Source organism: Oryx dammah, unplaced genomic scaffold, assembly GCF_014754425.2.
Source record: "Oryx dammah isolate SB20612 unplaced genomic scaffold, SCBI_Odam_1.1 HiC_scaffold_19, whole genome shotgun sequence".
Classification (NCBI taxonomy): Eukaryota; Metazoa; Chordata; class Mammalia; order Artiodactyla; family Bovidae; genus Oryx; species Oryx dammah.
The window spans coordinates 15,607,504-15,623,094 of NW_024070203.1; the positions used below are offsets into that span (position 1 = coordinate 15,607,504).

General features: G+C 42.9%; 1 protein-coding gene across 21 annotated transcripts in view; it reads left to right on the top strand.

Moving 5' to 3' along the window:
- The window catches only part of PTK2 (protein tyrosine kinase 2), a 170,760-nt gene that overhangs the window by 60,876 nt on the left and 94,293 nt on the right, over nucleotides 1-15,591 (top strand). For all 21 annotated transcript variants that reach the window (XM_040261728.1, XM_040261719.1, XM_040261714.1 and 18 more), the window contains one exon: nucleotides 6,150-6,237. In XM_040261728.1, the coding sequence (XP_040117662.1) occupies nucleotides 6,150-6,237 (88 nt within the window). The remainder of the gene's footprint in view (nucleotides 1-6,149; nucleotides 6,238-15,591) is intronic.

Consider the following 15,591-nt stretch of genomic DNA (forward strand, 5'->3'; position numbering starts at 1 on the left):
TGCCAGGGAATTCCCTGAAATGGTTGCTTTTTATGTGAATTTTACCTCAGTTAAAAAACAAAAAGTAAGTCCCAGAGGATGACATACAGCATCATATACAAGTAAAAAGCAAAATAAACGTAAAAGAATATTGTTGGGAACACATGAGGTGGGTGAGACAATATGGGACCTGTAGATGGGGTCAGGAGGAGATGGTCAGTCCAGGGCTTCTGCAGGGACCGCACCCAGCCTCCAGCCTCGTGAGGGCCCTCAGGAGCCTTTGCGGAGCCTCAGGTCTGCGGCAGAGCCCACAGCCCCTGCGCTGCACGCACCCTGCTTCCTTCCCAGTCTGCTCGCCTGCACCTGGGGTCCTGGGAGATCCCGGTGGAGTAGGTGGTGGTTGCTAGGCTCTGGAGTCAGCCAGAGAAGTTCGAATACAGTGCCCTTCCTAGTTTGTCCTGTAGCCATAAGTGCCATGCAGTTTTGAGAGCTTTACCACAAGCAGATTTAAACTTCAAAGTTTTGTACCTAGATAATTAAATTCTAGCTAGCTAAATTTTGGTGTTCTGAAAGCACTTACACTGAGTGGTCTGACTTCTGAGCAGGTTAATCAGATAAACAGCCTGGTCCTTTTGGTGTGGGATTCAGGGCTTTGAGAGCCAGGCCTGAGAGGAGGCTCTGTTGGCCTTTGTGAGAGAGAACTGTGGGGCTTCTGCAGAGCAAGTAAAAAAGAAAGTCCTTTTCTTTGTTATCAGATGTGGTTCACATTCTCCTGTTCATGGCCGATGAACAGCTCCTTGATCTGCAGAGACATGATTCTTTTTTTAGACCTTTTGCAGGAGGAAAAAAAAAAAGTCCTTCATTTAGAGGAAAGGTATCTTTTTTTCATAGATGACAAAAGAAAATGACTAATGATAGCTGAGGAAGTTTTAGATTGCATTTTGATAGTTTCCTGTTTTATCTTGAAATGACATTATCTGTGCATATACCTTAATTTGAAAGGCTAGTTTTTCATTATGACACTGAATTCAACAAGAATTCTTTAGAATATTTAAATCAGTAAGACAGTAAATAGAGGAACATTCTGACAACTTTGGAAGTGACACTTTTTAGAAAAACAGGATAGACTTCCAAATTTGCTGATTGATTAATTAAACGTTTACTGGATACATCTGCACCAGACACAGCACAAAAATGAATGAACAGATTTCTGGCTGGTCTGTGGCTACAAAAAGCTGATGTTCGTTGACCAGGCTGGTTTAAAACTGGCTCTGGTGGGTATTTTGTTAACACAGCTACAGGACAGTCAGTCTTAAGTTTGTGAGAATTTATTTTTGTTCTCAACGTGTTATCAAAAAGTTGCAGAAAGAGTACACAGAAATCCTGTGTACCCTTCAGCCCTCCTCCACTAAATGTTAAAACCTTCGTTAAGTACGGTTCAGTTATTGAAACTAGGGCCTTAGCATTGCTGCGGTAGTACTGACTGACCCGCAGATGTCGTCAGGTTTCAGGGTGTCTGTCCGTCTTCCAGCCTGGGATCCCCCCAAGAGCATCGCGCACCTCTGTGTCCTGTCGCCTTGGCTCTTCTCTGATCTGCGGCAGGTCCTCAGGCTGTCTCTGTCTGTCCTGACCTTGGCCCTTTTGAAGTGCACTGGCTGGTGGTTGTGCTGTGTTCTTCAGTTTGGGTTTGTTTGGTGGTTTTTTTCCCCCCATGATTATATTGAGTTTAAGCTCCCAAATGGGAGGAGCACCACAGTCAAGCTATTGTTTTCACTTAGCATTTTATCAGTGAGTCCTTGATGATGATAAGATTCATTTTACTGGGCTTCCCTGGTGGCTCAGAGGTTAAAGTGTCTGCCTGGAATGCGGGACATGTGGGTTTGATCCCTGGGTCGGGAAGATCCCCTGGAGAAAGAATGGCACCCCACTCCAGTACTCTTGCCTGGAGAATCCCATGGGGGGAGGAGCCTGGTAGGCTACAGTCCATGGGGTCACAAAGAGTCGGACACGACTGAGTGACTTAACTTTAACTTGGATCATTTGATTTAAGGTGGTGGCCAGGTTTCTCTGCTAGAAGGTTGTTTTCCCCCCCTCTTTGTAATTAAGTAATATCTTCTGAGGAAATACACAGACTCTGCAGTTTCTCTTTCATTGTATTTTCGCCCACTCAACATCATTGATGATTCTTTTTTGCAGTATTTATTAGTGTAATTTCTGCCAAATGGTGAATTTCTATTCCTGTCCTCCCTTCTAGGCTTTTAAAATGGGAAGTCTGTGTAAGAAGAGCTGCCCACACCCTACTGTTTCCAAGGGTCATCTGTGTAGTTTCCTGAAACTGTACTTTTGTTTATTTCACTACACACAGTCTGACTAGCTGAGCCTTCTCAGTATCAGGGTTATCTGAATATTCATCCAACTCAACTTTCAAAAACATTTCCTACTCCTCCCCATCATTAGTTCATTAGTGAACTAATGGATATCTTGGTGAACTTGTGGGTATCTTGGTGCTCACAGTTGGAGATAAGACTAAGGAAGTTAGGTGTTGGCAGCGTCAATGGTAATATATTAACTTAGGCAACAGAGGATGAGATGGTTGGATGGCATCACCGACTCAATGAACTTGAATTTGAGCAAACTACGGGAGATAGTGAAGGACAGGGAAGCCTGGCGTGCTGCAGTTCATGGGGTCGCAAAGAATCAGACACGACTTAAGTGACTGAACAATAACAGTTACTTAGAAGCAGAAGCGAAAGGATGATCTTATCTGGGGCGTGTTGTAGTTAGCCACTGTTCAGAAATCATGAAGTGGCCTAGAGCAGAGACGTGGAAATGTTTTATCAGGACATAGCCAGGCTCTTAGAATAGTAGCAGAAGTTTCATGATGAGGAAAATGGAGAGTTTCCTGGAGGAGAAGGGAGAGGGGATGCCTGCGCGGCTGGGCCAGGACCCTGTGGGTGCCAGGCGTGGGGTTTAAGGACTGGGGCGAGGTGACTGGACTGGAATTGAACTCAGAGACTTGAGCGGAGTTCCAGTAGGGCTGTGAGGGAGGAAATGCTAGATTGTAGTGGATTGAAGCAGGTAACAGGAAACCCCATCACAATCTAGAGACCTTGCCCAACCCCACAAGCAAGACCCAACCCACGTACACTCCTCTCTGTTCTAAGCATAGGTGTCTTCTCTTAGGTTCATGCTGCCTCTGGGCCTTCAGGTGTGTTTCTGCTGAAGTGGAATCCCAGGGCTGCCTGTTAACAGCTGTGGGACCTTGGCTATTAGAGGATGTCCTCAAAGTCTGGTCTCCCCCATCTAGGAAGATGGGGTGAACTGGGCACCTGGTCACTATTACCAGTCCCTTCCCGGCCTCCTTGTGGCCCTGTTGTCGGCTCTTCATAGCCCGCCTGGCTGGGCGCCAGGACTGTGCTGTTACTGCTCTGGCCACAATGCCCCTGGACCCCCTTTCTCACCAGGACGAGCCCCGGATTGTGACGAGTGGGGTCCTGTGTGGCCTACCCGCCTCTGTTCCCCACCTCCCTGAAGCCCTTTCACTCACAGGGGCTGCGGCTGCGTTCCTCCAGGCAGCCTCTGGCCGCAGGGCATGTGCTTGTTGTCTTCCTGCTGATACTGCCCTGCTTCCTTCCTGTCTTCCTTTAGATCTATGTTCAGGTGTCCTGAGTCGGCCTGCTTCCCTGGCTCCCTTTACAGAATGTTGCTTCGTCATCTGTTACTCCCCTTACCTTACTTTTGTCTTTATCACATTACCACCTCAGAGATACTTAACATATCTGCTGTCTGGCTGCCACCACAAAAATAGAAATTTTCTGAAGGCTGGTACTTCCTGCCTGTTTTATTCACCAGTGTCTTCCACTCTGGAACTGCGTCTGTAGATGACTGGTGCCGAAATATTTGTTGAGTAATGGCTACGGTGGATCAGCCGTTGAGACGGCTGTGATGTGTGCAGTGACAGCCCTCCCACTTCTCCCAGCGTCCTGATGAGGGCTTCTCTGACGGCTCAATTGGTAAAGAATCCATCCACCTGCAATGCAGGAGACCCCGGTTCGATCCCCGGGTCAGGCAGATCCGCCGGAGAAGGGAACGGCTGCCCACTCCAGTGGCCTGGAGAATTCCGTGGGCTGTGTATAGTCCCTGGGGTCGCAAAGAGTCGGGTGAGGAACTTGAGGCGCAGAGGAGCGATGGCAGACAGCGGACAAGGGGTGGAGCCAGACCCCAGGTGCAGGTGGTCATGATGCAGAGCTTTCTTTCTGCTCCTCCTGGGGGTTGTTGCTGATGAAAAGAGGTTGTCTGGTTAAAATGCTTGTCATGACTTCTGTGACATCCCGAGTAGTCCCTGAACATTATTTGATATCATCATCATCATCATTGGGATGATGTTAAGAGCCTGGACGTGTAGCCAGGCTGCCAGATGTTTAGCAGGCCAAAACAGACTGCCAGTTGTTTTTTTTTTTTTTTTTCCTTTTAATCATTAAAATGGGGCAATGTTAATACCAAAGCCTCCTGCAGCCTGTTGATCCTGGAGCTTCCAGCCTGGAAACTGGCTGCCTACTGCTTATTCTTGCTGAGTGTCATTCTCCTACTCTGCTGAGGATGAATAATTATGCTCTTGTTCTCTGATTATTATGTTGATTAAGAGAAATGGTACCTGTAACGTGCATGCTAAGTCCTAAACTCAAAATGAAATTATTTTGCTTCTATCAACAGTTGTCCAGTGAGAATGTCTGCAGAAAGTTATTGAACTCCTTCTGAGATTCAAAGTACAGTGGAACTTTATTGTTTGACAGTTGTATATTTTAATAAGATAGACCCTTGAAAATCTCAGCAAAACTTGTGTATGTGTACCTTGCACTGAACCACCCTTAACTGAACCAAAAGAATTGTATCGACTCCTTTGCGTTTTTTTTCCCTCATGAGCTTAATACAATTTTAAAAGATCAATTTATGAAATTTTTAGAAAAGTCTCTATAACTTTTGTGTAAGCATATAGTTTATAAACAAAACACTAAAAGAATTTACTGAAAAGAAAAGATAAATAGGACTGCATAAAAACAAAAGATGCCATTAAAATTAGAAGATTTAAAAAATAGGTTTTAAAATTATCGTTAAAATAGTGAAAGGCAAGCCGTAGAGTGGGAGAAGATATATCTTCACTAAGTCTGACAAAGGCCTCGCATCCAAAATTTGTAAAGAATACCTACCAATCAGTGGGGTGGGGTGGGACAGACAGCTCAGTAGAAACAAAGGACAAAAGGTCTAACAGACACTTCACTAAAGAAGATAACCAAAATGGCTGGCTGCCAGAGACATGGCCGTTCTTGTTATTCATCAAGCAAGTACTGATTAAAGCGAGTGTGCGCTCTTGCAGTGAACATTAGGGTGACTAACACGAAAAGGTTGGACTTGCAAGGAGAGGTGAGGAATGTGGAACCAGAGCGCCCATGCGGCTCCCGCGCGTGGAAGCGGAGTGTGCGCTGCTACAGCCCTGTAGCTTGTTTTCGGTCATGTCTGCTCTGGACAGTGTGTGTGCGTGTTGTGATCCAGTGATGTGTTCTTGCAAAGATGCGTACGTGCTTGCGAGAGTGCATATGGGTGGACACACAGATACGTGCAGAATGACGTACAGAGAGAGCTCTCTGGTGAAATTTGTTTTGGTCATTTTTGAGGTTTGGCTTCCTGAGAAAAATTGCTTTTTAGAGGACTATAAAAAGTGTTCATAGCATTATTCCTCACAGCCCCGAGGTGGAAACCACTCAACAGCCTTCAGGGTAACGTGGATGAGTCACTGGGGTGTGTTGCACAGTGCAGGGCCAAAGAGACAGAGGAGTCTCCTGAAAGGAGCCAGACGCATCCTGTGTGACTCCAGGCAGGCAGAGCTGCAGATCGTGATGCTGCCCTCAGGCCGTGGGGCTGGAGGGACTTCTGGGCGCCCTCTGGGTATCTCGTAAGCTTCTGTCTCCTGTGGGAACCTCGGGCTGTAGCACACTCACTTGCACATTTTATTTTTTTATTTTTTGCAGCAAAAGGAAACATTTACAGATTATATTTAAACTTATTTTTAGAATAATATTTCAGTAATTGGCAGTGCCATACTCAATATTGTTTGGACTGTGAAGAAGAAATGACTTATTTCTAATTGTTTTCCTTTGTTAATTATTTTTTAGATATGAATTGAGAATTCGTTATTTGCCAAAAGGATTTCTAAACCAGTTTACTGAAGACAAGCCAACTTTGAATTTCTTCTATCAACAGGTATAGAAGAGTGCTTTAATGCATTTTTTCCCTTTGTTTCTTTGAATCCTGTTTATTTCATGGTTTTATTTTAGAACTAGATTAAGTCTAACATTTGGGAGAATATGAATTTGTCACTGTGAGATTCTTATAGCTTGTAAGAAATTAGGAGTTTTTGTTACTTTGTGAATTTTTGTATACTTGGGCAAATCTTACGACTTATTTTAAGTAGAAACAGTAAGTCCTAAGTGATACAACCTTTGCTCTGTCTTTAATTCAAGTATTATTATCATGCCTGAATATCAACAAACTTGTCAGATGTTTATCCAGAGCCAACTGTTCCCATATAATTTCAGTAGCAGTTTGTGTAAAACAGAAGTGACTTTTTAAACTATAAGTAGCTTTCTTACTACCCATAAGGGTAGATAATACATACATGTGGCATGAATTCTAAATTCTCTGTAAGGTTTTAGTTAGACAGTAAATACATGTGGCATAAATTCTGAATTCTCCATCTAGTGAGCTTCCTGTAAACGGTTCCTTTGTGTTCAGTCCTATGCTGTTTGCAAGCACAAGTGATGTGACGTACCTTGGAGGGGTGCTCACACAGGGGAGGTGTCAAGTCCAGGTGGCTCCCTTGCCAGATGTCATCTAAGGAACTTTGTAGCTGAGGAAGAGATGAACTTTATAAAACACGGTACATTGAAATCTGTGCTAAAGTGGTTTGAAAGGAAATGGGCGAGAGAGCCGGGACCACACCATGTAAGGAACAGGTAGATTCTCTCCTGCAGATTGTTGAGAGTGTTTAAAGAATTTAAGTAAGGAATGTCTTGATTGGAATTTTTTTTTTTTTTTTAAATAAGCCCACCCTACTGAGGTGGCAGTACTTGGGGTGGATTGGATCTTAAAAAGGCTGCAATGCAAGCAAGCTGGGGGCTCTTTAGCTGTTTAGGCAAGAAGTTAGAAAGTTGGGAGGTAGAATGGTGTGGTAGTAAGCAGATTTAGTGGGTGGATTTGATGGACTCAGAGACTAAACAAACTGGAGCAGGAAAGTGAGGAAGGAAGAGGCTGATGGGTTTAGATAGGCAACATACTTCTATTCTTCTCTCTTGTAGATGATTTGAATCACTGGTGTAATTTCTTTGAAAAAGAAATCCACCCACTGAAGACATCTGTGACTGCTTTAGTGACATTGATTCCAGGATGCCTGAGACGGGCCTAAATAGCTCTCAGTTATTCCTTTTTATAATTTCTAGGCTAACCTGAAAGTCAGCAACGTTTTTGTTCCTTTCACACTGTTACTAGGTTGTCCTAGTTTTTCCTTTCAGAAGCCCTTGCTTCTGTGTATATGATTAAAAGCTAGCACCCTCGCCGGCCTATCCCAGATTTTCCCTTACTGATGGGACGTGTCTCAGTGCAGTCTCTGTGACTCAGGTAAGTGGTTCCTGTAAAGCCTAAGGGGTGTGAGGCGTCTTGGACGTGTGCTGTGCTGGTCATACATGTCACAGCTCCATGGTGCCAGGTGCCTCCATGAGTTTCTTCACAGGGGGTATATAACACCTCCTGAAGAGAGTCTTTATGTTGATGAAATGAGACACTACTGTCTCCCACCCTGGAATTCCGGCCTGTAGACAGGACCCAGCTTTGAGGACTCAGCACCTCATGTGCGAGCCCCGATCTGAGTGTGCGCAGCTTGCTGTGGGATGGGACACACCTCGTCCTGCCCGTGTGCTCCGCATGCACACTTTCCTGCCCCGCCACCCCCTCTGCTTTCGTCCATTCCTGGAGTTTCTCTTCAGCCTGAAGTGGAGTGAAGTCGCTCAGTCGTGTCCAACTCTTTGCGACCCCGTGGACTGTGCAGCCCGTGGAATTCTCCAGGCCAGAATACTGGAGTGTGGGTGGCCTTTCCCTTCTCCAGGGAATCTTTCCAACCCAGGGATTGAACCCAGGTCTTCTGCATTGTGGGCGGATTCTTTACCAGCTGAGCCACAGGGAAGCCCAAGAACACTGGAGTGGGTAGCCTATGCCTTCTCCAGCCGATCTTCCCAACACAGGTGTTGAACCGGGGTCTCCCGTGTTGCAGGCGGATTCTTTACCAGCTGAGCCACAGGGTAGCTCAGCTGGTAAAGAATCCGCCTGCAGTGCGGGAGACCTGGTTTCGATCCCTGGGTTGGGAAGATCCCCTGGAGAGGGGAACAGCTACCCACTCCAGTATTCTGTCCTGGAGAATTCCATGGACTGTATGGTCCGTGGGATCACAAAGAGTTGGACACGACTGAGCGACTTTCACTTTCATCCTAATAATTAGTCTAGTCCCAGGTGGCTCAGGTGGTAAGGAATCTGCCTGCAGTCCAGGAGACCTGGATTCAGGCCCTGGGTCGGGAAGATCCTGAGAATTTCTTTTGTTTCCTGTCTGCTTGTATAATGTCCTACCAAGTACCTGTGATTTAAAGGAAAACAGAAGTGTAGTCATAGTAACGTCCCTTTCCTGTGTTGATGGCCGGTGTTACTGCTCATCTTGGCCTATGTATCAGGCTTAACTGACGCTACGTGGGGCCAGGTAGATATAAGATGCACCTGTGTGCATATGTGCAAGGGTGCTGTTGGCACATGTCAGTGACAAACAGGAACTCGGGGCCATTGTGTGACCTGTGCTGGCTCTTATCACAGAGCCATGTTTTCGTGCATATGTTTTATGAACCTGGTATTTTATTGAACTTCACGTGTGGGAATCTTTAGGGTCTACACTGGGAAATAGTGAACACTTCTGAGTATTTTTTGTTCTTGTGTTTTACAAGAATTCAGTTTATTTCAGTTCAGTTCATTTGCTCACTCATGCCTGACTTTTTCTGACCCCATGGACTGCAGCACACCAGGCCTCCCTGTCCATCCCAGAGTTTATTCAAACTCATGTCTATTGAGTTGATGATGCCATCCAGCCATTTCATCCTCTGTCGTCCCCTTCTCCTCCCACCTTCAAACTTTCCCAGCATCAGGGTCTTTTCAAATGAGTCAGGTTCTTCATGTCAGGTGGCCGCAGTATTGGAGTTTCAGCTTCAATATTAGTCCTTCCAGTGAATATTCAGGACTGATCTCCTTTAGGATGGACTGATTGGATCTCCTTGCAGTCCAAGGGACTCTCAAGAGTCTTCTCCAACACCACAGTTCAAAAGCATCAATTCTTCGGCACTCTGCTTTCTTTATAGTCGAACTCTCACATCCATACATGACTACTGGAAAAACCATAGCCTTGACTAGATGGCCCTTTGTTGGCAAACTAATATCTCTGCTTTTTAATATTCTGTCTAGGTTGGTCATAACTTTTCTTCCAAGGAGCAAGCGTCTCTTAATTTCATGGGTGCAGTCACCATCTGCAGTGATTTTGGAGCCCCCCAAAATAAAGTCTGTCACTGTTTCCATTGTTTCCCTATCTATTTACCATGAAGTGATGGGACCAAATGCCATGATCTTTGTTTTCTGAATGTTGAGTTTTAAGCCAACACTTTCACTCTCCTCTTTCACTTTCATCAAGAGGCTCTTTAGTTCTTCTTCGCTTTCTGCCATAGGGGTGGTGTTATCTGCATGTCTGAGGTTATTGATATTTCTCCCAATAATCTTGATTCCAGCTTGTGCTTTATCCAGCCCAGCATTTCTCGTGATGTACCCTGCATATACATTAAATAAGCAGGGTGACAATATACAGTCTTGACGTACTCCTTTCCTGATTTGGAACCAGTCTGTTGTTCCATGTCCAGTTCTAACAGTTGCTTCCTGACCTGCATACAGGTTTCTCAAGAGGCAGGTCAGGTGGTTTGGTTTATTTTATTCTTTATTATTTTTTATTATTATTTTTGGCTCTTTTAACAGAATAGAAAGAAAAGAATTTTGTTAAGATTTCCTTTGTATCAGTTCCATCCCATGAAAGAGAAAGAAAGCTTCTAATAAACTACTGTAATTTTATTATTCCTGTTTTGAAGCCTCGCCCAAGCCCCTGCTCATCACGCCCCTTATTTTGGGTGGAGTTCTGAGGAACGCGACATGTCAGTGGGCGTAGAGTGCTGCTTTCCTGGTGGGAGATCGGTCTGTGGATGCAGCTGGTTACATTTAAAGATGTCCTAAATGTGACTACAAGTGAGATATGTCACAAATGAGCCACTATGTGTTTTGACCCATTTTAGAACATTCTGAAAGATATTAATCAGCACACTCTAAAAATAAACTAGAATCTTGTTATAACCCTATTCACTGTAGAGCAGGAGTCTGAAAAAATAAGTTTTCTTGGCTGCCCGGCATGGCATATGGGATCTCAGTGTGGACTCCTAACCCCACCAGAGAGTCTCTGATTTTTTTATTGTTTATTCCTAAACAAATAATTTTTTTGATGCCAAAGCTAATGACTTATTGTAAAGCACGAAAAGTATGTTTTGCCTTGAGTTTGAGTTTGTCCTTTGTCATATAACATTTTATTCTTCTTTATCTCTCTGACTTGTTAAAAGTGTATTTGACTGGCAACCTTTTCCAAATTGTGGTGGCCATTAGTTTAAAGGGCCATGTCCCCGTTTGGTCAAGAAGTTGTTTTAATATATATTAACTAGGTTTGCATCAACAATGCTGAAGTCATGTGGGACCCATTTGGCACCCCTGACACTTTGAGCTTCTGAGATGCCTGCATCTGTTGTCACTGTTTCTTCCTACAAGTATGTTAAGATTTAAAATGAGTGTATCCATCTAGTGGCTCTTAGAAAACATTAAATGTAACAGAACTCGTGGCTTATTTGTGAGAAGAGTTGCAGTGGGAAGCTTTATGGTAACTTCATGGCTTAGAACGTAAACTGCAAAAAGGTGTGAGGGGCCAAGATGCACTTATTTTTTGTTGATCAACCTTTCTGTTATTTTTACTCCAATTTTTAGTTTTTACACATTTTTATTCAGATAACTATCAGAAATATTTCGTTAACTGTACTTTCTTGGGTGTAAAGCTTTCTGTCAGTTAAAACGTTTTGAAATGGCAGCTCCAGGTGGGAAATTTTAATTTAAAATGTGAAATTTTCAATGTGGGAATTATCAGCTGTCCGGTTCCAGAAAGAAGTTAAAATTAAATTGAAGTCTAAGTCTGACTCATTAGAAGATGTATTTTCTGTACGTCTTTGCTGCTGCTAAGTCGCTTCAGTCGTGTCCAACTCCGTGTGACCCCGTAGACGGCAGCCCATCAGGCTCCTTGTCCCCGGGATTCTCCAGGCCAAGAATACTGGAGTGGGTAGCCATTTCCTTCTCCAGTGCATGAAAGTGAAAGATGTATGTCTTTAAGTAGATTTAATAACGTATGTTTTTTTCCTGTTTTTCCACTCCTGTATGTTTTTGGTGATTCAAAAAGTTTTATTGTTGTTGTTAGGTAAACTCTGTCATGCTTATATATTGGGTTGGCTGAAAGGTTCATTTGGTTTTTTCCGTAAGATGGCTCTAATAGCACTTAGTAGTCTTTAACTTCATTTGAAAAAATTTTGTTATATTGTATGTGACAGCTATCATATCAGCATGCATTTAAAAAAAGATAGCCAAGTTGGTGAATTTTTGTGAACCCATTTTAATATTGAATATAGAAGGAAAAAAGCAACACTTTCAGCATGTTACGCTTTATTATTTCAAGAAAGGTAAAAACGCAACTGAAATGCAGAAACAAATTTGTTCAGTGTCTGGAGAAGGTGCTGTGGCTGATTGAACGTGTCACAAGTGGCTTGTGAAGTTTCTTGCTAGAGGTTTCTCGCTGGACAATGTTCCACGGTCAAGTAGACCAGTTGAAGTTGATAGTGATTAAATCGAGACATTATTTGAGAGCAATCAATGTTATACCACATGGGAGTTAGCTAGCATACTCAAAATATCCAAATAAAGCATTTAAAGTCAGTTGTACCAGCTCAGTTATTTTCATCACTTGGTGTTCAGGTTCCACATAAATTAAGCAAAAGTAACGTCCTTGACCGTATTTCCATGTGCAGTTCCCTCCATGTAATGAAAAGTGTTCCATTTTTAAAACAAATTGTAATGGGTGATGAAAAGGAGACACTGTACAATAATGTGGAATGGACAGGATCATGGGGCACGTGCAGTGAAACATCATCAACCACACCAAAGGCCAGTCTTCATCTAAAGAAGGTGATGTCATATATGTGCTGGAATTGGAAGGGAATCTTCTATTATGAGCTTCTTCTAGAAAACCAAATAATTAATTCCAACAAGTACTACTCCTAGTTAGACCAACTGAAAGCAGCACTGGACAAAAAGCAACCAGAATTAGTCAACAGAAAATGCATAATCTTCCATCAGGGTAACACAAGACTGCATGTTTCTTAATGACCAGGCAAAAACAGTTACAGCTTTGCTGGGAAGTTCTCATTCATCTGCCGTATTCACCTGACATTGCATTTCCATTGATTTCCATTTATTTCAGCCTTTACAAAATGCCCTTATTGGAAAAAATTTTAATTCCCTGAAAGACTGTAAAAGGCATCTGGAACAGTTCTTTGCGCAAAAAGATAAAAAGTTTTGGGAAGATGGAATTATGAAGTTGCTTGAAAAATGGCAGAAGTTTGTGAAATAAAAGGGTGAATATGCTGTTCAATGAAGTTCTTGGTGAGAATGAAAATGTGTCTTTTAGTTTTAGTTTAAAACTGAAACACTTTTTTGGCCAACCCAATACTACTCAACCCATATTTTTTTGTTTATCTTTTCTATATAAGACTTTACAAATAGGAAGCAGAAATGATTATTTGGTCAGTCACTCTTCCCTGCTGATATTTTTAGCTTGCCTTTTGAACAAACACCTATTATTAATAAATGCTGTGTGAAATGACTTAGTGAGTTGTTGAAAAAGCATTTGACTTATAAGATAGCATAATTCTTTATATTTTTTTTAAAGCTTATGTATGGAAGAGAAAGATCAAAGAGTTAGTTTTGGTTGAGAACTGCCTCTGAGTTCCTTTTGTACACAGACTCTCCACTCTGCGAACTGGCAGAACGCGGGCAGGAGTGCTTGACGGTTGAGCCAAGTTGGCTGACGACCTGGGATCACTCAGGTGGCGCAGCATATAAGTGGTTATGTGCAGCAGGCAATAATGGTTATATACACGTTTGTCTGCCCTCAGCCCCATCTTCTTTACACACACTACTGAGGACTTTCAGGTCTGTGTGATAAATTTATGTAGCTGACAAAGCATTCAGAGGAGACCAAAATAAGACCAAAAAATCTCATGAGGTCAAAATAAGACCAAAAAAATCTCAAAAGCCAAAGCGTTGATGTGGCACATGGAATAAATTATGGAATAATTTAGGATTAGAATTTTTTATTAGTGATGCGAGAGGTTTTTATAGTAAAACCTGTGCTTAATATGATGAAAAAGCTCATGAATGTAAATATAATACTTGTCCATAGAAGGAAGTCCAGATACATCCTATTTTTTAAGTAGGAAATTGACATCAATATGGAAACAATACAGTAAACAACTTTCAAAGGTCTTTGCTTGGAAAAAACTTGCAAATTTGCTGGATTTGGAGTTCGTAAACAGTAGTAATCTGTGGTATAAGAGGAGAACACGATGGAAAGCGAGTGGTAAGATGGAGTAGGGGGTACGTGTGAAGCTATTGTGTTAGACCCTGGGCTCCCGGGGCGATGTGCTGTGGTCCTCACTGGTCATCAATCTTCCTTCTGGTGGAGAACATCTGCACTTTCTCAGAGTTCATAAGAAGGTGTCGGTGCACACTGCAGCTTGAGTAGTGAGGGTCAGTGGGTGGCTTTTGAGTTTTTGCTGGGTGACCTTGAGTACATTAATTTTGAGTAACTAAGTTTTCTGGTCTTCATGTATAAAATAGGACCGAAGCCTGTCTTAAGGAAGAGTCATTGTCCAGACTACAAATAATGTATCTAAAACAGCGTACTACCTAGCCCCTGAATAATACAGTACCTCTGCTGTCCCCGTCAGTCTTTTTAGGCCCTTTCTAAGGCTCTAAATTGGGGATTATAGTACCGTCCTGCTCACAGTGATGCTGTGAAGATTAAATGAGAGTCATACATAAATCTGTCTGACGTGGCAATGAGTATATTTACTCGAAGCAACTATATATCACACACATGTAAATATTCAATAAATTGCACTTATTTCACAAAAGAAAGCAATGAATTCTGCCGGTAGTTAGTAGGAGGTGAAAGTTAGTCAAGAAATGTTTTGTAAAGAAATGAGCACTGAGTGTTAAAAACTCTACATCTTGCAGAAATTTTCACGAGCACAGCATCAGGTCGTGATGTGCGCAGTGGTTCAGAGAACACGCCCTCTGGAGCGTGGGGGAGGGGAGGCTCTGCTGAGACGGCTCATTGCATGTGGATCAGCACACCTTGCAGAGAACACAGACGCAAACGGACCTCAGGCCGTGGGCACACAGCTCTCAGTCAAGAGTAGTAGTTCGTTGCTGTAGGAAAAACAACTCTCAGACGTTTCAAGTCATGTTTGTACATAAAGGGGTTTTCCATAAAGACGGTTAAAGTAATTTTACCTCTGTTTCTTTTTTGCAACTAATATGAGCATGGTTTTGATGAATGAATAAAACATGTGATTACACTTTCCCACCTTTGAATAGCGTTTTAAAAGTCCTAGTAATGAATCTTAAGGCAGTTTTGTAACCGTGTGTTTTCTTCAACGTGCAGTTGATGCTCTGCTGTGGTTGCTTCCAGGTCTGCACCAAACCGTAAACTGAGATCCCAGTGAACGCGTCGCTCAGAACAACTGGTGTTTCTCTAACTCACAGAGATACCGTTTTTATCTCTTCATTTTTTTGTGTGTTCAGTAATAAAACTCTTTATGATGCAAAAAGTTTTAAAATTTAGACTTATTTTTTGCTGTATAGAAGAAGCCAGCTGAAGTGTAGAGTGATTCTAGAATCACAGCTTTTTACTTAATTTAGTGAGATGTTGAGTAGTTCCTTTCCATTGATTCATTCCATTGAATCATAGTAGGCATCATTAAATGCCTGCTATGTATAAGGAACAGAAATGATCAATGCTTGTAACTCTTAATTGGAAAATAGCATTCACACACAGAGGTATCCACATGCCAGTTTGATGGCTTTATTCTTTGGTTCATGGGCTCTCTCTTCAGTCAGTCAGTATTTCTTGACTACCCAGGTGTGGGTGCTAAGGCAGAACACAGAGCAGAGGTTTCAGCGGAAATGGCGTTTAGGTCAGAGCCAGGTGGCTGCACGCCGCTGGCTGAGCGGGCCTGGCTCCTGTCCTGGGAGAGTGGGCGAGTAGGTGAGCACAGGCGCCCCTCAGGTTGTAGGTTCTGGGGCTTTAAAGAGAAGACTTTCATTTTCTCTGTAAGAAAGGGA